Below are 26,508 nucleotides of genomic sequence, written 5' to 3' on the forward strand. Positions count from 1 at the left end.
GTTCAAATGCACTTTGGATCACATAATTTATATGTATAAATGTTTTCCATCTGAAAGGACTAAATATTGCTGTGTATTGCTATATGCTATGTTGCTTGGAACTGCACCCAAGACTTTCACCCACTTTTGCAATTGTGTATACGTTTGTGTGGCAATAAAGTGATTTGATTTGATTTGATTTGAGATATTAAATGAAACAAATGACAATAAAATGCAAAGTAATCTCTTCAGTAATCAAAATACTTTTTGAATGTAACTGTATTCTAATTACCAATGATATAAATTGTAACTGTAGTTGAAAACAGTTACTTATATTTTGTATTTTAAATACGTATTCCCATTACATGTTTTCCATTACTACCCAACCCTGCTTACAGTATGTGATTTTTGGAGCTTCAAAATTTTGGTACCTGTTCAATTGCATTGTATGGACCCAAAGAGCTGATCAATTCTTCTAAAATCTTTGTTTGATTTCAGCAGATGAAAAAAGTAATACACATCTAGGATGGCATGAGGGTGAGTAAATGAGGAGAAAATGTTTTGGTTAACTAATCTTTTAAAGGGATAGTTCACCCAGAAATGAAAATTTTGTTATAATTTACTCACCCTCAATTTGTTCCAAACCTGTATGACTTTCTTTCTTTGGTGGAACACAAAAGTAGATTTTAGGTAGTATGGTTCTCTGTCATCATTTACCTTCATTACATCTGTTTTCCATGAAATCAAAGTAAATGGTGACTGAGGCTTTTTGTATTTCATGAAAAAAGTAATGCGGGTTTGAAACAGCATTAAGGTGAGTACATGATGTCAGAATTTTTATTTTTGGGTTAACTGTGTCTTTAATATACATCTGCATTATATTACGCATCATATTACACAAACAAAATGAAATATATTACAAGTAATCACAGTGTATCATGCCATTTTGTATATGGAGCAATGTTTCAAGGGTGTGGTCTAATATGATGAAATTACTAACACCTTTTGATGTGTCATCTCAAACAGAATAAAATAGGGAACATCCCCAGTTAATGCTTATGTCAGGTGGAAAGTGGCTTCTACGTTTTGACGCCTAAGTACCATATCTTCATTATTTACCCTTATTGGCATTGGCATTTTCCATTGGCTTATAAAGACATAGACTTATAATATTAGAACTGATGTAGTGCAACTTTGCATGTACTGAGTGTTGCGTATATGTCATCTGTGTTTATTTCCATTGTTTGACAACAATGAGAGAAAATCTGTGTCTGACAGCAAGATCTGACATTGTGACTGACTGTTTTCTGTCTGTATATATGTTTTGTGTTTTATATAATTTGTACTGTGTTTTTGCCACTGATACAATGAGCTTTACCCCCCTTTTTCCAAGGAATGGATTTCTCACTCTGCATTTGTTTAATATGCATTTAATTAACGTTATTCACTGTTCAAAGGTGGGAGGGGCTGTAGGGTTATGTAGAGCAGAATGGGATCTGATAGGTTTACTGCAGGTGTAGCATAACAAGAGAGAGGCCGCTGCATTATTTTACAGTGAGGCTGAGTATTTGCACTAATTAACATATTCATTTGTGGATCCTGCATGCATGCTTAATGAAATGTAGTGATTTTAATATTTCCCACCTGAGTTAAATTTCAGCAGTTTTTCCAATTATAGTCTAATTATCATTTAAAATGAATTGAAAATGAATGCCACACAAACGGATTATGATATACACAAGTAATTGAATTGGGTGACTTAAAAGGATAAATGGCTAATTAGTTATCACATTTTGTTGTGCATTTATTCATATTTAATACTGCATGCAGACGTTGCTTTGTAGGGTACAAAGGTGAATAGCTTATTTAAATATCTTAAATTATAGATTCATTATACTGTCTGGTGTCTTGCTATGCATAACATTTCAGATGCCTTAGTTTGCTTTACAATCACTCAAGCATTTCTGTGCGTTAAACAATTTCTAAATAATAATTTAGTTTGTCTTCTCTTCAAAGACACCACTACTATTAAAAATCCAGATTTTTTACACCCAAAATCATGGAATTGCAATCGTTTTTTTTTTTTTTTTTGTGTGTATATATATATATATATATATATATATATATATATATATATATATATATATTAATTAACATGTTGTTAATTAATATTACTCAGTACTTACTTGTGTAATTACACTGTAACAAGTACACTGTAAAATAAAGTGTAACCGTAAGTTTGTTTTAACTATATCACTATGGTGCCTTATTGAATACCAACAATAGAGGAACAATTCAGCCATTCATTTCACTCTCTAAAACTGTATTTTTTTTAAACTCTAAACAACAGAAACTGTCTTCTGTTATTTTGTAACTGTATTGAAGTTTGTGAGTTTGAATGTGTGTTTTACCCTCTGCCTCTCATTCTTAATTTATTTGTTTTCTTGTCCATAGCCTTTGTACTCATGACAAAAGCCCTGGCACATTCCAGTCATGCGTTATGCCCAGAGATTGTGAGACCTCAGATTGGTCGGTTTGGAGTCCGTGTTCAAAGACATGTAGAACATTAGATATGTCCCCTGGTTTTCGGGTCAGGAGTCGGAGTATAACACACACTCCCATTGGTCTTGGCAAAGAATGTCCTACCCTTGAAGAAAAGGAAGCTTGTAACATCATAGGAGATTTACTTCCAAACTGTCCCAGGTTTGTATTAACAACACTATACATGGTTTGCCTTTAAATACCTTCCAAAATAATTAAAGGGATAGGTCAAATCCCAAAAATTTAAATTAAAAATGGACTCCCTCTTATGTTGTACAAACCCTTATGACTTGCTCTCTTCTGTGGAGCATAAAAGGAGAAGCCACAGTCACCGTTTACCCTCATTGTATGGAAAAAGATACTATGAAAGTTAATGTTTACTGAGACTAATATATCAACGGAAAAAAGAAAGTCAAATGGGTTCGGAACAACATAAGTGTGAGCAAATAATGATATTATTTTCATTTTGGGTGAAAATTCCTTTAATTAATTTACACTGTAAATAAAAGTGTAAAAAAATACAAATTAAAAACTTTTTTGTGATCAAGTGTACCCTCATTTCCAAAACCCCTGTTGCATCCAAGCATTTCAAAGATTAGCACAAGCTAATTAATGAGATTATGCATTTGATCAATTGCAGCAGACTGTTATTTCATTAAAACCTCTGCTTAAAGTGTCACAAAACTTTTACCAAGTCAATGCATTTTCATTAGTAGATGTTTTCCTACTGGAAATCAAGTTAAGCCTATTAGTATCTTTCAGCTGCTGCTCACTGTACCCATTTATCCAACACAGCTGTTGAGAGGAGACCGGCATGGTTTAAAATGAGACAATAAAAAAGTAATATGCTTTACCACTGCATGCGCATGTTTTGTTCTCCAGGTATGTGTGGAAGAGCACAGATTGGGGGGACTGTCAGGCAGCTCCTCTCCTTAGCCAGCAGGACAGAAGGCTAAACAATGTTAGCGTTCTCTGTGGTGGAGGGATTCAGAGCAGGCAACTGTACTGTGTACAGGTTCCAGACAACTCCACCCCTTATCAAAGAAAAGAGGGTAAGCTCTCTTCACAGTCTAACTGACAAAATAATGATCTGTTGGATGTAATATGGCTCAACAGCTAAGCTAAGCACGTTTGTTATGTGAATCTATTCAACTGTGGTTGTGCAGACTTAATTATTATAGGTTATATACTGTATATTATAACCCTGTCACCATGAGCACAGGTCATCAATATTTACAATGAGTGCATAAGTACTTCTAAGCAGTAAGCACATTAGACTGAGTTCCCATTGGCCAATGCCTCATGTCTCAGGGCTACAGCCAGGCCCGGTTCTATGGGGGTGCTTGAGAGTGCTGAGCTTCCTTATAAGGGTATTTATGAGAATCATACCACTAAAACACTACTGGTTGTTGCAGCTTAAAGCACATATTGAAATAGTTGCTCTAAGTTGTTATTATAGTCATTGATGATAAACAGTGATCATCTTTTTTTTTCTCAAACCTAGATGACATTAGAGGGTTTATTGTTTAGCCAAATATCCCTACCATTTATTGTGAGACTATAAGTAACTGTGCATGTTAAAATTCTGTTGAATGTTTAGACACACTCAAGAAGAGTCACCTTGTTCTTAAATTAATTTTGAATAGTCGCACTAGCCATCGTGTTTGGATGGATTTTAAACTGAGCTGAGGCATACAGATGAAGATGACTCCTTTAAATCAGTGTTGTTTGGGGATAAATATATATTGCTTTCCACCTGACCAAGAGGTCTCACGCTTGCAGAGTACAATCAAACTGAGAGACTTTCAAGATGTTTTGCCCTAAAGCTTTGGTGAAGGAACACTCAGAAAAGTAATTACATGAAGTTGTTGATTTTTCTGTTAGGTAAACTATTGAAGTACTGTCTCAACAATTTATTTTCAACTGAATAAAATGTGTCAAATAACACTTGTTTGACAGCAGTCACAATAGGGATCTTTTAAATAATAAAACAATAGTTTACTCAAAGATAAAATTTTGTCATCATTTTCAGTACTCACCCTCATGTTTTCCAAATACTTAAGACTTTCTTTCTTCCCTGAAACACGAAAGGAGATTTTATGTTTGAAATTGACAGCCTCCAGTCACTATTAATCATAAACTACATTTCACTGAATAATATATATATTGATCACAAAGTATAGTCAGGACATTACTGATGTAAAAAACAGCACTATCACTATTTGAAAAAGTAATGTTTTATCAAATCTAGACAGGCCCCATTTCCAGCAGCCATCACTCCAACACCTTATCCTTGAGTAATCATGCTAAATTGCTAATTTGGTACTAGAAAATCACTTGCCATTATATCAAACACAACTGAAAGCTATTTGGTTCCTTAAATGAAGCTTAACATTGTCTTTGTGTTTGTATTTGAGTTGCCACATTATGCAATAGACCGGCATGTCTTAAGGTCAATATTAGGTTAAAAATGGCAAAAAAAAGAAACAGCTTTCTCTAGAAACTCATCAGTCAATCATTGTTTTGAGGAATGAAGGCTATACAATGCTTTAAATTGCCAAAAAACTGAAGATTTCATACAAAGGTGTCTGGCTCTAACAAGGACAGAAAGAGATGTGGAAGGCCAGATGTACAACTAAACAAGAGGATAAGTATGTCAGAGTCTCTAGTTTGAGAAATAGATGCCTCACATGTCCTCAGCTGACAGCTTCATTGAATTCTACCTGCTCAACACCAGTTTCATGTACAACAGTAAAGAGCAGACTCAGGGGTGCAGGCCTTATGGGAAGAATTGCAAAGAAAAAGCCATTTCTGAAACAGAAAAACAAAAAGAAAAGGTCAGAGTGGGCAAAGAAACACAGACATTGGACAACAGAAAATCGGAAAAGAGTGTAATGGATCATAACCCCATTGAGCTTTTGTGGGATCAGCTAGACCGTTTATTTGCTGAAACTTCACTTGATGCAGAACAATCTGGAATAATATGAAACTAAAGGAAACTAGCTATGTGCTAAAGATGCTAAAGAAAATTTGAAATGCGGTGCAAATGTCAAAGACATTCGTCCAGCATGTGTTTAAACAATGGAAAAACAGAACAGATGCCCGCAAAAACACGTTTGGTGTGAACTAAGTCGTCCGTTCGTGTGTCTGTGAGTGAGAGCACGTGTGCGAAACAAGCTCGGTAAACCTGTTTATTTTTTAATTAATTACAAACCCGAACACGACCCTGAAGTCCTACTTGAAAAACTGACCCGAACCTGGCCCGAATCCTGTCTGGTTCTCTGGTCCCATCATGCCCGGGTCAGGTTGCAGACCAGGGGTGGACTGGCCATAGGAAGACTTTTCCCGGTGGGCCAGCCGGGGCCTAATACGCTGTGATAAGCTGAAACGGGCTGATATGCCGAAAAGGACAGTGACAATCCCCAGCCAACAACTTTTGGGCCAGTTTCTATGTAAAATCCAGGGCCGATTTCTCTTCCCAGTCTGCCCCTGTTGCAGACCTCTAATATATATATATATATATATATATATATATATTCCTCTTGAATTCTACTGAAGAAAGAAAGGTAAACAGATTTTGAATAAAAAGAGGGTGAGTAAATGAGGACAATAATTTCATTTTTGGGGTGACTGTCCCTTTAAGCTAAACACTTACAGTGGCTTACAGTGGCTTGATACTGTATCTAATTTGATTTTCTCTGATCCAAACAAATTACTTTGTTTGACATAAGGCAGAGAATTGAAGCTCAGCAGGAAAGGTCATTGAATTACTCAATTTGACACATTCGGTATTCATTCTTTCTCTCTATAACATTCTGACTCTCTCTGTCTCTGTCTGTTTTTGCAGTGTATAGGCCAGTAAGTGGGCATCTGTGTACGGGAGATTTGCCCTCTGCGGTACAACCCTGCTCCGTACTGTGTCCAAAACAATGCTTGCTCCCATCCTGGTCCTCCTGGGGAGCCTGTCTCTCCGACAATTGCATGGAGACCCAAGGACGAAAAGGTAGGACAACATACATTATGTAAAATGTGAAATGCCATAAAATAAAATGTACTTTACACTATTATTATTATAATCTATATAATTAACTTTAAATAAGTTTTTTAAATGAATGATCTATACATTTTCTAGGGTATGTACTGAATGTAATTATATCTGCACATGAGCTGTATTGTCGCCCCCTCACAAGAACACTACTCATTTATGTCTCCACTGAGCTAAACTGCAGGTAACAGAGTATCTGTAACTGACAGCACTTCTTCAGGTGAGAGGCAACAGTGTTGAAGGTGATACCATCTGCTGCTGAAGTGAGCTGCCAGAGTACTGCCCTATAATGAGAGAATTTAGCACAAGGCAGACTGATGTCCCACAACACAGGCATAAATAATTAAGGGTTTTCAATCAGAAATATTCCCTTCTGGGGTGTCTTAAGAATGATTCTTAACACACTGCAGCAATCTCATAATCCTCCTGAAACCTCACATAGACAAACTGTAGGTGGAATAAATAAATAAATAGACATCTTTATGTAATCCTACAGTACAAATTACAATTCTCAGTTAATTTTCTCATCATTTACTCACCCTCAGGTTTTTTTAAACTCACCTGGCTTTCTTTCTTAAACACAAAAAGAGATGTTAGGCAGAATATTAGTCTCATTCACTATTCACTTTTATTATCTTTTCTTTTTTTTTTATTCAATGAAAGTGAATAGTGACTTAGGCTGTCATTCCGACTAGTATCTTTCAATAGTGTCTCACAGAAAAAGAAAGTATTACAGTTTGGAAACAGCATGAGACTGAGTTCTAGGGTTGATATCTGACAAATATCTGACAAAAATCTCAAAAATTATGTTTAAATTTTGAGTTTATACAAATCTTAATTTGTATTAGTAATTTTCCACCTCATGTTTTCCACTTTCATGACAGCCAATGTGGCCGGTGGAGGATGTTAAAGACATTAAATGTTTGGATTTGGGGAGGTAGTTATATAAGATTTTTTGACCACTTGGTTATTTTAATTGCTTTGTTTGAAGTGCAATTTGAATTTAGAAATATCTTTGGTTTAAGTTTTTTTGTGTTTCAATAAATTAATTACATTTTTAAAGCAAAATCAATAAAGCAAAAATAATCACCGATCCCTCAGCAGTGGGGGCAGGGGGGTTGACGAAGTAATCGGATATCGCAATATTTGATTTATGAAAATATTGTGAAAAGATTTCTTGCATATCGCCTGGTCCTAGTGAGTACATGATGACATAATTTTCAGTTTGGGGTAAACTACACCTGTAATTCTGCTTTACTGTAAGTATATCAACTTTGAATCGGTTGTTTCAAGGAAAGGAAGGAAACTGCTAATATTCTATAAGGAAAATAAAAACAAATGAGACAGTTGTTGACATACAGTATAGAGCTATAAAACTGATGTAAATAGTATACAGTAGCTAAAATAATTTGGTGAAGAATTTAATGAGAAATATTGGAGCTTATATTGAAATATTTGACTGTTTATTGCAGACATTGATATCATGGAAAATCTGAGCACAGTCTGCGACATTGTAGATATCTCTCCTGAAACTCTAGAGGAGACGTGAGATTACTGCCATATTTTGGTATTCATGTGTTTATTATTTTATACTGCACGTTAAGCCATGTGCTAAAAAAAAAGCACAGTAGGAGACTTGTGGAAAAAGCCTCCATTTGCTTTCCATTTAATCTTATTGCTATCTAGGAGAAACAAATGAGATATTAAGGAAATGTCATTTGTGATTTTTCTTTCTTGCAGGATTGCCCCATAGTTTGCGTGCCTGGGTTCAGAAATATTATTGGTTTATAAAGCAGCTTGTCGGTATTTACTGTTCTCTAGCATTTTACCTCAGTGCAGTTTTACAGTATCATTTGATCTTGATATTTGACGATCTATGCAAAACTCAGCCCTGGAGCATTCATAATTAGAAAAACGAACTTATGCCCTACTGTACACACAAAAACAGATTTCATCAGAGGGGCCTCATGGATTTGTTTATAATGTTTTATTACAATTTTTAGAGTGTTACAAATCTACAATTGCCTCCTTGTGTGATCTTCAGCCAGTGAATGTAAACACGTGCAGAGGAATGAATTGAACGCTGGGTTGGTAATGATTGTAAGTGGCATATTCTATCCAGCATTACTGTGAGCAGGGAGCATTGAAGTGGGACTGATAAGGTTCTGAAGTATTGGAAGTGAGCCGCTGCCTGCAGCCCACCAGTCTTTCCCATGAATAAATCCGATAGCTCCCGTGAACCTTTCAATTATTAATATCCTCTGGTGTCTCAACCAGATTGTTTTTCACAGTTTGGAGGAAAGTATTGGCCATCCAGGCATTGCTCTCGGTTGATCCAGAGGCCTGTCCCCAGGCGTGAATTGTGCATGCATGTGTGCACATGTGTGTGCATACAAGCATATGGAGTGCGTTCTCCATGGGAGGATGTACTCCACTGGTGTAGTTTCGGAATGATTGGTTGTTGTAATTTGTTTTTTTGGTGCCCTGGGATTGCACCTTTGACATCTAAGAAAGAAGAATGCTGCTTCAGGGCCTCAAAGTTGCAGGCAGTTTCTTGTTACACCTTCAAACTGTCATGTACTTTCTTCGATGAACAGAACCTACAGTATATTTTAGTCCATGGGTCAAAGTTAATTTTACGAGAAGGCAATGACAAAAATGGCAAAATGTATGTGGGCACACAAACACCACAGCAATATGTGTTTATTGGACATTTAATTTCAAAACTGTTGGCATTTATAAAGAGTCCTCCATTTGCTGCTAAAATAGCTTTAACTCTTCTGGGAATGCTGCTTTCCAAAAGATTTTGGGACATAGTTGCAAGGATTTGCTTCCTCATGATTTTCTAAGGACTGCACTATTCAAACCCTCCTGCAGGGGTGTGAGACCTCACCACCAGCATTCACCTTTTCAAGGAGCAAAGATATGGGGAAGTATAGCATTCAGACAGCTAGTGTCCTACCCTCATGTTTAAAAGGCCATCTCATCCATTTTGCTACAATATGACAAATTATGTTTGGAATAATGCCTGATTCTTCATTATTTCTAATTAATGCACTGTAATGTAATGCATATTGATATTGTCCAGAGCTGGCTTCAGGACCGTATGCCAATTTATGAAATATTAATTAATGATGCCATCATATTATTATTATTTTTTCCCCCCTAAAACACTTAAATTAAAATACTGCTGCTTTTTCAAGCACTAAGATGCATGTCTTTCTCTTTATGAGAATAATGTTTTGCCCTCATGTTTAACCAGTACATCCATATGTTAATTTTGCATAATCTCAAATCATTTCTGTCATGATTTTCATCTCAGTTTGCAGTCATAGCTCACAGCCTTACAAATAAGAAAATGATAGAGCATATTCAGGCAAATTACAGCAGAGCAGCAAGAAGAATTCATTCTGCTAACAAAAGCTGTGACAGAAAGCCTTTTCAAATCAGTTTCAATTGCTGGCATATTTAGCCACCTCTACAATTTCAGTCCAGAACTCACTGGGAAAAAACTGCCACTCAGGTTCCCTCACAATACCCTTAATCCACCGTCTCTCTCTCTCTCTCGCTCTCCTCACAGGCTTCAGACAGAGGAGGAGAGAGGCTCTGAAAGAAGAATCTGGAACAGAAAACTGTGCCCATCTCCTGGAGTCGATGCCCTGTGAGGATCCGGTGTGCTTCCTGTGGCAGGTGCACTTTGAAGGTGCATGTGTGCCCAGCAATGGCAACTGTGGAAATGGAACCAGGACTCAAACTGTGGCTTGTGTCAACTCTCAAGGTACATAATAAAATTATAATGCTTAAAAATCGTTTTTTTTTAAATGACTAGATTTTAGATTTTTTAAAGAACATTTTAGTGGTTATAGGCAACTTATACGCATTAATGGTAGGGTGTTGATGGTATTTGTCAGGGTGTTGCTATGCTGTTGCTAAGGTGTTCTGAGTGTTTGTTAGCATGTTGCTATGCAGATGCTATGCAGTTGATAGGGTGGTCTGGGTGGTTGTTTGGAGGTTGCTTACTGGCCCAAGTGAAAAGAGCCCACCCCCAAGTCTCTATGATATTCTTGTCCCTAGACATGGCTTGAGTCCCTCCTTCAATTAAGTACATAAGATTTTTCAGCCGTTTTATCATCTGCCAGGCGAAGTGATCGCACACCTCTCCTCAAGAAGCCCCATGATTTGATGGATAAATCATGTCAGTTGCACAAACAATGCAGGACAACTTGAGCCTGATGCCATGAAAATGACTGTGGTGACATTTTTGCAATATGATATTACACGGGTCCTTACATGTATCGCAGCAGATCTGAGATGAAATGTCCACTGTGCGGCGCTAAAAGCGAGTTACATTTTCTCCCAAAGAGTTGAGGTTTTTAAAGGGCTAGTTCACCCAAAAATGAAAATCATTTACTCACCCTCATGCCAAAGATGTGTATGACTTTCATTCTTCACAACACAAACAAAGATTTTTAGAAGAATATCTCAGCTCTGTAGGTCCATACAATGCAAGTGAATGGTGATAAGACCTTTGGAGCTCCAAAAATCACATAAAGGAAACATAGGAGTAATCTATAAGACTCCAGTGGTTAAATCCATATCTTCAGAAGTGAATAGATAGGTGTGGGTGATAAACAGATCAAAATTTAAATCTTTTTTTAACTCTAAATCTCCATATTCACTTTCACTTTTACATCTGAAAGTCACATGTGGTGCCTGTTTAGTTTCATTTTCACATCTGAAATTGAAAGTTGAATTTAGAGTTAAAAAGGACTTAAATATTGTTCTGTTTCTCACCCACACCTATTGTGTCGCTTCTGAAGATATGGATTTAACCACTGGAGTCATATGGATTACATCTATGTTTCCTTCAGTGGCGGGCCATGCATGTTAAGTCTAGGCCTTCAGTGTGATTCATGCCATTAAGAAAACACAGTTTCACAATGAATAAGACACCCTATGCCTTTGGGCATCATACATTATGTCACAGCTAACTAGTAATACCAATTGACATTTTAAAAACATGTTCACGCATGAAAGCCAGAGCTTAAAACGACACTTAATGCTCAAGCAAGCCTAATTTTAAATGCAGCCTGACTGTTTTGTGAAATGAATGTCTCCCGAACAGACATTCAAAAATCATAATTTTTCATATGAATCTACCAAGGAGGTCTATAATACCTGGAAAAAATATATCTAATAATATTTGCGATTTAAATGTTGCTTGCAATAAATTTCGTTTCGTCAGGGTACACAGTTATGCTGCGTTCCAATCAAGTTGGATGAGGGATATTCCTACTTGATATCTCTGACCATAAATGCATTCCATCCCCGATATTTGGAAGATGACGTTTAAGGAAACAAAACTGCAAGGCTCCCTTTAGCTTAGCAGGGGTTTGAATCTCATTAGAGATGTCTCCTAGCAACCCAACTGATAAACAATGCTGCAGCGCTAGCATTTGTGCTTCAGGTGTACGATTATCAAAAGAGATTATAATGTTTTATACACCTGTTTCTGCAGGCGTTTGTTAAACAAGCTTCAATATCATGTAATGTGGAAATTAACTCATTTATCGATATTACTTAATAAAGTGAATGTTTATTACTTTCTTTGTATATCTCCCTGAGTGTCGACATGTTTGTGTGACATCATGCACCTGCATCTCGGTGAAATCAGAGTTGAGAATTTCTGCATGAGCCAACAAGTTGTAATTCTGATTTAAAGATGCATTCTATTGCACTTTTCTTAGTAGGAAGTTGTAAAATCCAACTTTCTGAGTTGAATGGAATGCAGCACTACTTTTCAAAACTTGATCCGACAATGAATGCTCAAGCAGCCTAATTTACACTTAGAAAACTCCTGATGTTGCTATAACAATGCAAAAAGCACTTACCAATTTACTTGTAGTGAAAATCAGTACTCCTTTCCTGTTTAATAAATTATGCAATTGCACGATCATGCAGAAAATCTCAGGTTTTTAAATCCATAAGGATCTCTTTCTCAACAGCAATACCAGCAGTGATGACAAGACTCGTCAGACAGCTTGATCTTATGCTTTTCGCTCTTGAATTACGTGCATCACTTAAAGTGTGATCGCATACCTCAAGGCCAGCTAGAAGGACATATCCTAAAGATCACACCCACCAAGGTTAATGCTCTATCAAATTTTAAATCAACAAAATCTACCTCCCTACCCTGAACCTTAAACCTAAACCTAACAGATATTGTCATAAACTTCCACAATACACACAACAAACCATGTAAAAATCTTAGTGCAAAATGGTAGGTACAGTAACATGTTTTTATTAGTCCAGGATGGACAAATTACTTGCAAAAATTAGGGGTTTTGAAAAAAACATATGAGCAACAGTAACAGAGATGCTTACCTTAGCAAGCAACACCAATAAATTATGTCATGTCAAACAGATTCTAAGCTCCATTCTCAGAAAAGAGCCACAATGCTTTTAGAGAAGATAGTAATGGAAAGTTGTTTGATATTGCCAATAGCCAAAGAGCACTGTCTGTATATCCCATTAGAATTCAGGATGATTTGAATAGCTATAAAGGATGCTATTATTGAGAGTGATATTAAATAAAGAAAAAGGCTTTTAGGTTTTCATAAAGAGCAGCCGGATGCATCCCCCCGTGTCATTTCAGTGTCACACTCTCTCAACAGTGCATTTCATTAGTTGATATTCAGCTAAAAAGCTGTCTGAGAGGCTTTCTCTCTGCAGCATGCTCTGAAGATTAGCGGGTTTAACCTAGCTCTTTAATTTACAAGAGACGCCATGAAGGTTCATAGTGAACTTGATAAAGCTTTGCTTGAGATCTTAGCCATTTTTACAACCTGCAAACCTAATTTCGCCTTTTTTGCATGTTTTATTATTGAGTCATAATAGATTATAGGTAAATATATTAAGGTGGCGGTGAAGAATCCTGTCAAATGAACTTACAGTATTAATGTTTCTGAAGGTAATTGGTGTAAACTTTTATAGTGGTGAATGGAAGACCCAGCAATTTATTATTTTTACGTTCCCATCAAAAGCGGTGGAGTAGGCAGTCAGAAGGATGCCAAATTTGCTGTCAAATTTACTGTTACAGTACATTAAAGCCGGAGTAATATGACACAAAGTATCTTGTTATAAATTTACAGTAAATAATAATTAAATTGGAAAATATAATACATTTGCTAAGTTTATGCTACTATATAATAATAAACGTGTCATCAGAGTCTGTGAAAAGGGGACACTGAAAATACATGAAATTTGATCACGAGTCTGTGATCCTACCTCATTTGTCAAACATTCTCTTTGATCTTCCGCCTCACCTTAATTAAAATGCTATTTTTATTTTTTTTTTTCTAATTGTTTTTTTTTTTTTTTTTTTACATAAACAGTTTTGGGGGTAAGGAAAAGTGGCTTATTATTTGATCATTTGTGGATTCATAATTTGAGTCTATATCATTGAGCAACCTTCTGTGTTATTATACAAATTCTGTCTGACCCCATTTTCAGAAGAGCAGCAATCTCATTTGAATACATTGCTGCTGTGCAAAATTTAATTACCCAGTTTTTATAGGGCGAGCAAATTTGTGTTGCAAAGAAGCAAGTAATGATAGCTAACTGACTCTTCATTTTGATAATTATGTTGATGAGATATCTGGTTAAATTAGACATTAAGTGGCTCAGTCACTCTATTGTTTAACCTTTAGTCCAAATCTAAGAAAGGAGACTCACAGAATAATGAAGCATTTTTGGGCACATGCTATTTTCAATGAAGCTTCCTCGACTTCCTTTTGCTGGAGTTAATTGGGCTCTGGAGGACAAGGCTTCTCCTCTGTTCCTGTTTTATTTCCCAAGAATAAAGATATTGATGCATGAATTTCAGGGTCTGTTCCACTCTGACCATGAGACAGAGCATTATTGTCTACCCTGTTTGGTGTGCTCCAGTTTACAGATCAGTTAAAACACATTGTGTTGCAATGCCTTTGCCTCTATCCTCTATTCAAGGGCAGGACTGAAGTCTTTTTACAGCCTGGCAGCACTCTTAAGGGATAACAGTCTGATTGAAATCCAACTATAGCCTTGACTGTTTTAAAATATGTCTGGAGCATATACTACTGTGCTGCCAGACTTATGATTCCATGTACTCTGTCCACATTGCAGCTTGAATCACCCAATAACTTCATACCTAGACAAGAAGGGACCAACTGACAAATGTTGTGACTCGCTTTGTTTTTGTCTTGTTTGTATGTTGTGGGTAAATCTGAAATTGAATATAATACCGTGCAGTTCCGGGTGCCACTAAGGGTGCTGCAAAAGTTCTGCTCAGTTTAATATTTAAATAGCCAACAGTTAAAAGTACCAGCAGTACAGATTTCTGACTCATTTCCATACTCGCACAATGTTTGTCTACAACTGAAAGCTTTTGAAACACTCACATGTGTATGTATAGTATCTACAATATAGAGTGCTCAGTTCTCGTGGTGAATGCAGCTGCGCACGTGAACATTTAAATACGCTTCTTGATGCGATATGAATGTAAACAGTTAATAATATTAAGAAGATGTTCTGAGATTACAGGGAATACCTCTTTTAAGATCTTAGTTGGTATTGGATCTAACAAACATGTTGTGGCTTTTGATGTTTCGATAAGTTTTGTTAGCTCTTCATGACATATGACAGCGAAGGATTGAAGCTGCTCATGAGGAAAATTATGAGACACTGTTTTCTGAGGTACTGTGACAGACAATTGCATAATTCCAATTTTATTTCTGATTATTTCAATTTTATCAGTAAATAAATTCATGAAGTCATTACTATTGTTCTGCGACGGAATATCTGGTTCAGTTGAGGCTTTATTCCTAACCAATTTAGCCATAGTACTGAATAAACACCTAGGATTGTTGTGGTTATTTTCTATGAGTTTGCTCAAATATGCTGACCTGGCGACTTTTAGTGCCTGTCTGTAGCTACAGACACTATCGTTCCATGCACCGTGAAATACCTCTAATTTTGTATTCTTCCACTTGCTCTCAATTTTCCGAGCTGCTCTATTGAGAGCATGAGTGTGATCATTGTACCATGGTGCAGGGCTTTTTTCTTTAATTTAATTTGTGGCTTACTGAATATATGAGATAGATTTGGAAGATTATTAGTGAAGCTATCTTTAGTGGTTGAAAGAATAGTTCTACCTGAACAACAGTGTGGTATAGATTGAACAACATTAGCTGATCGCAGCGTACAAGAGACGAGGTAATGATCTCAGAGATGTCATCGCTCTCTATAGTATCAACATCAACTCCATATGACAGAATTAAATCTAACGTATGTTTATAGAGATGAGTTGGTCCTGTCACATTTTGTCTGACTCCAAGAGTGTTTGAGAGTCATTTTCATTATCTATGTGAATGCTGAAGTCACCAACAATTAAAGCTCTATCCACGGTAACTCCTAGATCTGAAATCTGCAAATTCACCAAGGAAATCAGTATACGGCCTGGGTGATCTATATACTGTAGCAAGGGCAAAAGTTGACAGAGATTTTTTATTTGGATCTGATGATGTCACATCAAGCATTATTACTTCAAAAGACTTATATCCTGTCCTCTGAGTAACACCAAAAACGTCACTGTAAATTGTAGCAACACCTCCTCTTCGACCCTTCAGACGAGGCTCATGTTTATAACAATAACATGGGGGAGTAGATTCATTTAAACTAATATATTCATATGGTTTAAGCCAGATTTCAGTCAAACAAAGCACATCCATCTGTAATAATTTCATTTGCAATTAGTGCTTCGGTTGAAAGAGATCTAATGTTTAGTAGCCCTGCCTTTATATGATGTTTATTATTATTATTATTATTATTATTATTATTATTATTATTATTATTATTATTATTATTATTTTGTTATTTTAAAGTTTTACTTTTAAAAAAAAAATTCTAAATAATTTAGTGAGATTTTTGTGTTTGGTAGTTCGGAGAACAGACACAGACTCTATATGATATCTAGGTGATACAATCTCTATATGTTGTAGTTTATGTGACCTGTGTGACGTCTCAAGGCAGCTAGCAGACGTTCGGCTTAGCCAGTTTGTCTGCTTCCTGACCTGGGCCCCAGTTAGTCAAATAATATAACTATAAAGTCAAAAGTTAAGCCAAATTACTAGAGAGGAGAGCGGCACATTCCCTGGAGGGATGGAGTCCGTCTCTCTTTAGCAGGTCAAGTCTACCCCAAAAACTCTTCCAGTTGTCTATAAATCCTATGCTATTCTCTGGACACCACTCAGACATCCAGCCATTCATTGACACTAATCTACTATAAGCCTCTTCACCATGACAAGCAGGGAGGGGGCCAGAGCATATTACAGGGTCTGACATCCTTTTTGCAAGTTCACACACCTCTTTAACATTATTTCTAGTGATCTCTGACTGGCGAAGCCAGACATCATTAGTGCCGACATGAATAACAATTTTAGAAAATCTACGTTTAGCATTAGCCAGCACTTGCAAATTCGAGCCCCCGAAATGCATTTAACAATAGTGGCTGGAGTCTCTATTTCCACATTCCTTACAATAGAATCTCCTAGAACTAGGGCGCTTTCAACATGATTCTCAGTGGGTGCATCACTGAGTGGAGATAATCGATTGGAAACCCTAACAAGAACGGGAGAGTGGTGTCGCTTTGCTGAGCGAGTATGCCACCGAGACGTCACCCAAATGCCCTGCTGCAGGGGCTCTACAGCCGGAACCAAAGTGTGTGTGTTGCTCGCTGTACTACCCGCATCTGAAACAGTATCTACTGGCTTCTCTTTCTCACTGACCTCCACTAACGTTCGGATGCATGTCTCTAACTCATTAATCTTTTCTGTCAGCCTGACTAATTCCTTACATTTATCACATGTAAGTTCCTTACTGCTGACAGAAGAAGCTATAGTAAACATGTGGCATGTAATGCAGGAAGCAATAACATGAGCGGATGCCATGACTTACCGCAATTGTTTGTTGTTGTTGGTTGTTCCTGAGAGGCGAGGGTTTGATATGTGAATCCCTCACACAATTGTTTGTTGTTATGGTTGTTCTTGATAAGCGGTGCTTTGAGATTGAGGCAATAATCCGTGTATCACAGGGGAGAAAATGGGTGCGCATTGTAAAATGCACGCAGAAAAAACCCAATGCGCGCTGAAAAATGGAAGAGATTAAAGATTAAAAGCTGAAAACAGATAGATAAGCGATGCTAAAAAAGCTAGCAGGCTACAAACAGACTCAAGGTAGGCGCCAGCAGCAACAGGAACAGGAAGTGCTGTACGTGTGTCGTATTTTCTTTTTTCTTCGTATTCAGCTTTACAGAAAATCATGCATTAACAGAAAATGAAACTGTAATATGTATAAAGTCTTAGAGTCATCATTGTATAGTTTGATTAAATATGACTGTAAATTATGTATAAAAATGTATTAAATTATTATACGTAAAAATAATGTATTAACCCCAATAAATTTCAATAACAGGTCTGATTTTCAGTCAAATTCTGACTGTATTGAATCATTACTAATGTATATCTAATAATCACAGTAAATTTAAGTTGTTCTATTTTTCATTTAATTACTTTTTTATGTTTTTATATCACAATTTTTAAATGATTAATTGCTGCTCTTCCTAAAAAAAACACTTAAAGCACTGATGACTCTGTTCTCTATTTTATTACTCTATTACTAGCTCTTGAATAATTATTTTAAAAACTTGCCATTTTCAGGAGAAACACATGATGGCTTCATTATTGAATTTGTTTATATTTATATCTGTAATGATGAGTCAACAGAGTTGAGATCCAAGTGCAGCTTTTAATAACAATAAATGTAGTAATTCAGACAGGCAGGGGTAAATCACCAGCAGCATTAATATCAAAGGCAGTCCAGAGGGGTATTCAATAAACAGGCAAGAGATCGGGGCAGGCGGCAGACAATCACAGGTTATATCCATGAAAAACAAGGCAGTAATAGTAGGCAGGCAGCAACGGATCAAAGACAGGGTAAACAGTCCAGGATAATACACAGGTAATTCAACAAACTAAGAAAACACTCAGAAATATCAGCCTGGGCAAAACAAGACATCGCAATGACAGCGAGTGAGAGTGAGACTTAAATAGCTGAGTGAATTGGAAACAGGTGAGGAGGTAATCATTGACAGGTACAGGGATAATGGGAAACGGAGTCCAGAGAGTTAAAGTCAAACCCCAGGTGATGGAGCCCTCTGGTGGTGAGTGGGAGGAACAACAAAGGCGGGATTCATGACAACCCCCCCCCCCCCGGTGAGCGGTTCCTGAAGCGAGGAGGCAGGCGAAGCCGGGGTCCAAAGAAACCAGGGAAGATCAGGGAGATGACCAGGCAACCAAGGGAGCCAGAGCAGACCAGGCGGACGGCCATGAGACCAGGGATACCAGAGCAGGTCAGGTGGACGACCAGGAGACCAAGGAAGCCAGAGCAGACCAGGTGGACGACCATGAGACCAGGGATACCAGATCAGGTCAGGTGGATGACCAGGAGACCAAGGGAGCCAGAGCAGACCAGGCAGACAGCCATAAGACCAGGGATACCAGAGCAGGTCAGGCAGATGGCCAGGTGTCCCAGGAGACCAGAGTAGATCAGGCAGATGGTCAGGAGACCCAGAAGACCAGAGCAGATCAGGTGGATGACCAGGAGACCCAGAAGACCAGAGCAGATCTGGCAGACGGCCAGCCTCGTCCGTCCCAGAGCCTGCGTTCCCAGCCTCATCCGTCCCAGAGCCTGCGTTCCCAGCCTCATCTGTCCCAGAGCCAGAGTTGCCAGCCTCATCCGCCCCAGAGCCTGTGTTGCTTACTTTGGCCGTCCGGAGGAGGAGGAAAGGAAAGGCTTCCGTTTCCAAGTCTCTGCCAGTGTTCACAACCAGGACGAGGCTGGTAATGCTGGCTCTGGGATGGAAGAGGCGGGCAACGCTGGCTCAGGGATGGACGAGGCTTCCAGCTCATTGACTATGGCAGGCGTGAGCATTGGCTCGTTGGTCATGGCAGTCGTGAGCACCGGCTCATTGGCCGTGACAGGCGTGGGCATCGGCTCGTTGGCCGTGGCAGGCGTGGGCGTCGGCTTGTTGGCTGTGGCAGGTGTGGGTGTCGGCTCATTGGCCGTAGCAGGCGTAGGCATCGGCTCGTTGGTCGTGGCAGGCAAGGGTACTGACAATTTGTGGGAAAGAGTCTTCGTGGCCATTCACACTGATATTAGTTGGAGACAAGGGTCGTGAAGGCCTTTGAGCAATGGGTCATGGAAGGCTGGACTGTGGCATGGTGTGGAGCAGACTCAGATGTTGCTGTGACATGGCATGGAGCAGGCTGAGGTTTGGCTGTGACATGGCATGGAGCAGGCTGTGACATGGCTGTGACATGGCATGAAACAGGCTGAGGCATGGCTGTGACATGGCATGGCATGGAGCAGACTCAGACGTGGATGAAACATGGCATGGAGCGGACTCAGATCTGACAGTGACATGGTGTGTAACAGACTCAGACGTGGCTGTGACATGGTGTGGAGCAGACTCAGATGTGGCTGTGACATGGCGTGGCAAGGCTTCAGATGTAGAAGACTTAGAATCTGGGATTGGGATTGAGAGAGGAGGCTCCCCCGAAGCAAGTGTTACGAGTACTAGCCTCACATATACTTCCCTCTTGTAGTCTCCGGAGTCTGGAAATTCCTTCCACTGGCGTGCTATGAGTCCAATCCGGAATATGGATTTCAAAGCGGCATCATCAAAACCAGTGTGGGCGGCAACAGTGGAAAAGGAATGGGAGTGCTCCCTTATTGATAAGTCTGCCTGGCTTAATTGAGCGAAGAATGCTGCTATATCCATGTTGCGGTGAATTGTTCTAGCTGAGGCCGGGTGTGCCGCTGGGTTTGATGAAGGAGATGAGACCTTGGTGGTTAGATGAAAAAAGCCACTGGATTGGTTTTTGGCGAAGTCTTCTGTAATGAAGAGTCAACAGTGTTGAGATCCAAGTCCATCTTTTAATAACAATAAACATAGTAATTCAGACAGGCAGGGGTAAATCACCAGCAGCAGTAATATCAAAAGCAGTCTAGAGGGGTATTCAATAAACAGGCAAGAGATCGGGGCAGGTGGCAGACAATCACAGTTTATATCCAGGTAAAACAAGATTGTAATAGTAGGCAGGCAGCAACGGATCAAAGACAGGGTAAAAAGTCCAGGATAATACACAGGTAATTCAACAAACTAAGAAAATGCTCAGAAATGTCAGCCTGGGCAAAACAATACATCGCAATGACAGCGAGTGAGAGTGAGACTTAAATAGCTGAGTGAATTAGAAACAGGTGAAGAGGTAATCATTGACAGGTACGGGGATAATGGGAAATGGAGTCCAGAGAGTTAAAGTCAAACCCCAGGTGATGGAGCCCTCTGGTGGTGAGCGGGAGGAACAACAAGGCGGGATTCATGACAATATCAGTATTAAACGTTTTAATAAAGAAGTATTTTCAATCGTAAATTTGTTTATATATTTTTTCAGTGGTTGGGGTGCTGTGGGGGAAAAACACTCTAAAGGGCTGCCGCAGTTTAAAAAAATTTGGGAACTCTTGCTATAGAGCATTCATTTGAATAGTGTAGCCTAATGGTTAAAGATCTGAGCTGGTTACAGAAAAGTTATAGGTTATACACTATCACCATTGTGCCATTGAGCAACACACTTAACCCCAGGGTCAGTGGCGCAACTACACATTTCCAAGCGGGTACGCAAAATGACATTTTGTGCCCCATGGATCTGTCAAGCGAGGGGTGGGGGGTTGTCATCCATTATAAACATTGAGCGGGGGGGAGGGGTCGAGCAGGCTGATTGCACCACCTTTAGTGAGCCCCCTTTTACGTAGCACCCCTATGCATTGCATACCTTGCATATATGGTTTTTGCGCCTCTGCCAATGGTCAGGATTCACAAAAATCTTATTTAAGGAATATTCTGGGCTCAATACAAGTTAAGCTCAATCGACAGCATTTGTGCATAATATTGAAAACAAAACAGTTTTGTCCCTCATTTATTTGATAAAAAAATAAAATAAATTGTGGTTAAAGACACTTACTATAGAAGTGAATGGGGCCAGTTAAAAATATAGGCACAAGATATAAACATTATACATGTAAACCCTAGAATACATATGCAACTTTACCCCCCCCCCCCCCCCAGGAGATCAGCAGTTACAGAAATACTCAAACCAGCCCATCTGGCACCAACAATCATGCCACGGTCAAAATCACTGAGATCACATTTTCAGCGCACCTGTTTGCAGACACTTCATTTATTTATTTATTTTACAGTGCTTTTAAATGTTACGCTTTTAAAGTCGATTGTGGAAATAAAGTTTACACTAATCGTTGTGTATTAAACTTACAAAAGGCTGCCGGCACTTGTTCACTACTGCAGCTGTGAGCACCAGCCTTTAAAAGCATTATATCCTGCTCTAGGTTTGATAAAAATAAATTGTACACCAGTATAGAGTGTATTAGAATATGTAACAAGAATATGTTTTGAATATGTGTGAATGTTTTTTGTAACTTATTTGTAAGTGTTTGTATGTATCTGATTACATTAATAAAATGTAGAACCAAATACTTGAGTATTCATTATTAACTGACCAGTTACTAATAGTTTATCATGTGTTTTCACTTTATAATACTGTTGAAGATAACCATTAACTCATAAGGAAGGACACAATAAGATCTAATTCATTAGTTATGCATTATCATGATTTTCACATTAGAATACTGTTCCAGATCATTAGTAATTCCTTCATATGGATGTGGTAGCACATGACTAATTACTAAGAGTTAACCAAGATTTTCACTTTTCTATTCTAAGTAATTATTGAGAAGATCTCATTTTATACTATGTAACATGCACAAGTTATTCATCAATGATTACAAAAGATACCCCAAATATTACAGAGGTTGGACAAATACAGTACAACATTCCTTTATTTAAGGTAAGCAGACTAGTCATGATGCTCTACAAGGCACTATAGACCAGTGATTTAGAGTGGTGTTACATTCATAACTGATTTCTGGTTAAAGAACACACACTGTAAACATTTCAAGTTGGTTAAACTTAGAAACGAAAGTTCACCTGCTGCCTTAAAAATATTGGTAAACTCAACTTGAAGATAACCTTTGTTTCAACTCAAATAGTTACGTTTTACAAGTTGTTTAAGTAATGATCATTTGTTGTTTCAACTTGATACTCTGAGATACTCTACCAGGCACCATAGACCAGTGATTTAGCGTGGTGTTACGTTCATAACTGATTTCCGGTTTAAGAACACGAGGGATATACATCTCTGATGATGCAATTTCATGTTGACAATAAAAGTTTAATTCTTCACATTTTAGACACTAGATTTTGAGGTTTTAATGTTGTGATGAGTAATTAATTATTAGTTCTTTTAATTTACCCATTGTTAGTTAATAGTTCTCAATGAGGCAAATAAAATTCAGTAAATATTGATTAGCTAGCAGTGAACTACCACAGTCATCAGATCGCTATTACTTACTGATTAGTTAATTGTGTTTCTACATTAGTTAATTGTAATTACTGAAGTGTTAATGCAGTACTACTACTCATTTGTCCTGCATAAAAAAGTATTTTAGGGAATGCAAAATATTATTTTCACCTTTAGTAACTTCTTTAGTGAATCCAGCCCCAGGGTACTCTAGGAGGAGTGCACTGTAAGTTGCTTTGAATAAAAGATAAATAAGTACTTGGTTTGAGTGTGTGTTGTAGTCATGTTAGCTGGAAACACTTCTAATGAAGTTTCTTAAAGAATTTCAATTATTTTTGTAGATAAATTAAGGTTTTCGCATAACAACAGCCCTCTACAAGCTTATGCAGAAAATAGCATTCAATGACATGAGTAAAGAATGGAAACAGTGAAAGAATGATCAGCCAGAATCTGGACTGGTCCTGGATGTCAATCATTTAGAGCAGAAGCACAGCAGTCCTCAAAGACTCCAGGCAACAGAATACAGAAGACAATGCTTTTATAAATGCTACTGTGACGTGTTATATCGAAGTCAAAGAATGTTGAGTTTTAGTGAAGTTTAATAATGCCTCAGCTCCTGCTCTTGTAATAACTTCTGTGAGTGAACTTCTCAATGTGTCCAAACTCTTGGTTCTCCAACAGCTAACCCCACACTGTGGGCAATCTATTAAGGGTTCTTGTCAGTGAGGATCTATGAATATCAGCTCCTGGTGTTTCAGCTTTCCAGGTTCTCTTAGGTGTTCGACTCCGTTGGGCAAACAAGGTGTAGCAGATTCCATCTCTGGATTCTGTAGCAATTCCACATTTCCTTAAAGGAATTCAAATAGACTACCAAACTCCTCTGAGAAACAGAATTTGTTCATTATTTTCACAGCACTTGGTTTTGTGTGTAGACCCCATGTTCATTTATTCGGATGACAGAAACTCTATTACGCTGAGGTGTGAAGTTAGAAAAGTCATAAATAAAGCAATCCCACTGGCAACTGTGAATGTTTTACTGCATCCTATTATAAATGCTTTTATTTATTTTTCACTTGTCCTAACATTTTCATACCTTTGGCTTCTACTGTGCTGTCAGTATAAGAGGGCTGTGTCATGTGGCTGCAGTATACTGTCCTAGAAACCCAAAACGCAGTAACTACGCCAACACTGACACTGAGAAAAATGGCTTCCAAGTTTTATGATTGTACAGATCCAGTTGTGGATTATAAAATAGTCTCATTCTGTTTCCTTGGAATCTGAGCATAGTTCAGCCAGCACTGTCTGTCAAAGGACCGATCATAGTCTAAAATGGGTCGCACATCGGACGCAACACAAAATTCAACCCAAAACATTGTCAAGGGGCATACATTATTGACTTTAGCCTAGGCTAGAAAATATATTGTGTAGGCAATTTTTTCAGAAACAAGTTTGTCTTTTTGTGGTTTGTCAGCTTGAATAAAACATACTGTCGCTGTCTGATGAAAAGCACGTATCTCCCAAAAATTAATTTTTCAAGAGCATGGAAAAACACTTTTTCTTATAAACAATCTTACAAAATGAATCAAAATAACAATTAGTCCCCTGTAGCACCATAAATACAATTACACATCTGTTAGTGAACTGTTCCATATTTTAATTGGACTTAATCGTTAATGAACATGAATGGTTTTCTAATCATGGGTTCCAACGGTGCATGTTCAGTTAAAGACTAGAGTCTAACTGTTCGTGTTCCCAGAGCTCAACTGGTAGGTTATTGATTGCTAGAGAATTTAATTTTGGCTATAATCTGACCTTTCACTTACTATTTTGGATAGAAACCAGTTTTAGGACTAGTTTTATACTACTATAATTTTCCGGGTCCAACGCATAAATTGTCTGAATTAGCTTTCACTTGCAGTTTTGTGAAGATGTAAATCTGGTAACCATATATGGCTGGTATCGTCTACTTTTTAAAGCCACCTGACATTGTGTGTGCATGAATGGCTTTGGTTGTCAGGGAAAGCACAGCTCCAGCGTGATGTAAGCAATCTCTTCACTACACTTCAGCCGGACAGCTGAGGTAAATGAGTTGATGCTCTTTAAAACATAAGGGAGGGACGTATGCAGTTTTGATGAAAAAAAAAAAATTGCCAAAAGTGGAGATACATGTTTTTCATCGGACAGTGACAATATGCTACAAATAGAGAAATTGCATGATAAACGTTGCCCTTTATAATTTTTCAGATTGCGCAGTTGCATAGTTGTTTTTTTCCTGTACCACCCTGCAAACTCATCGACGTCAATTTGTTAATTCTTGAAAAAGTAAAAAGAAAAAACATTTGTTTGTAACTTTTGTCTGTACAGTGTTTCGTTTCACTGTTTCACTACACCTGCACATTCTGTATGCAATACCTGTGTCTTGTCCTACCTGCGACATGGCGTGGTGCTTCTGGTCCAGTATGCAAACCGCATAAGAGATGTGAACTACAGTGATTGGCTGATTGCCCCTTCAATGGGATAATGCACGTCTATCATGTTCACAAGAGGGAGCAACTGTCAAACCAGTTAAAATGACTCACTGGTTAGTGAGTCATTTGCCAATAATCTAAAAAAAGAATGTATAAACCTAATGAGACTTTTATGTGACTTGGTTTTAAGCAACCTGGTCTTATAGTGGAAATGTGACTCTATATACATTTTTGGAAAACTTGTTATATGTGTCTCAAGTTACAATTCCCTGTAGTTTCCAGGAGAAATGAACACTAGAACTACAACAACTGTATGTTTTATTCACTTTCACTGAAATCAAGACTTTAATGGCTGATTATGATTTTATAAATACTTATTTTTCTCTCTATTACTCAAAACCTGCTATTTTATAAAATCCACACACTTTTACTCAAACACATCTTTTGAAAAACAATATATTTTAATGCTTTTATTACAGATTCACCTACATATATACACTTATTCCAATAAGGATTTTATTATTAAAGGCTTGTGCATTAGCTCACCTGATAGGGTGTTGGATCAAAAGTTGGAGGAACACGGTGCAGCCGTGAGCTCAAGATAACACATGACATTACAGAATCATAGAAGCAGCATGACATGAGGTGGATGCTTCAGAAAATTAGCTTTTTCATTTCACTTCTGCATTTTAAAACACTAATGGTTAAGTCTAGGATTTGATTTGGTAAGGATGTCTTTATTAAACATCTAAACTTCTGTAGCATCAGAGTGGAGGTAAATTATTTTCAGGTTGCTCATATATCAGTCAACACAGCCTAGCCAAGGTCTACAGTATCTTTAAAGCAACATATTGAACTCAGTCATTTAACTTTGTGTCAGCAGCACGTTACTCACTGGTTTATGACCTATTCGTTGTACTTCCCCTGCACTGCCAGGAATTCACCG

General features: G+C 37.9%; 1 protein-coding gene across 1 annotated transcript in view; it reads left to right on the forward strand.

Annotated features, from left to right (window-relative positions):
- LOC127447860 (thrombospondin type-1 domain-containing protein 7B-like) overlaps window positions 1–26,508 on the forward strand; it is a 331,798-nt gene that overhangs the window by 128,838 nt on the left and 176,452 nt on the right. The window contains exons 5-8 of the mRNA XM_051710006.1: window positions 2,434–2,682; window positions 3,403–3,572; window positions 6,368–6,523; window positions 10,146–10,343. Of these exons, the coding sequence (XP_051565966.1) occupies window positions 2,434–2,682; window positions 3,403–3,572; window positions 6,368–6,523; window positions 10,146–10,343 (773 nt within the window). The remainder of the gene's footprint in view (window positions 1–2,433; window positions 2,683–3,402; window positions 3,573–6,367; window positions 6,524–10,145; window positions 10,344–26,508) is intronic.

Source organism: Myxocyprinus asiaticus, chromosome 11 (genome assembly GCF_019703515.2).
Source record: "Myxocyprinus asiaticus isolate MX2 ecotype Aquarium Trade chromosome 11, UBuf_Myxa_2, whole genome shotgun sequence".
Lineage (NCBI taxonomy): Eukaryota > Metazoa > Chordata > Actinopteri > Cypriniformes > Catostomidae > Myxocyprinus > Myxocyprinus asiaticus.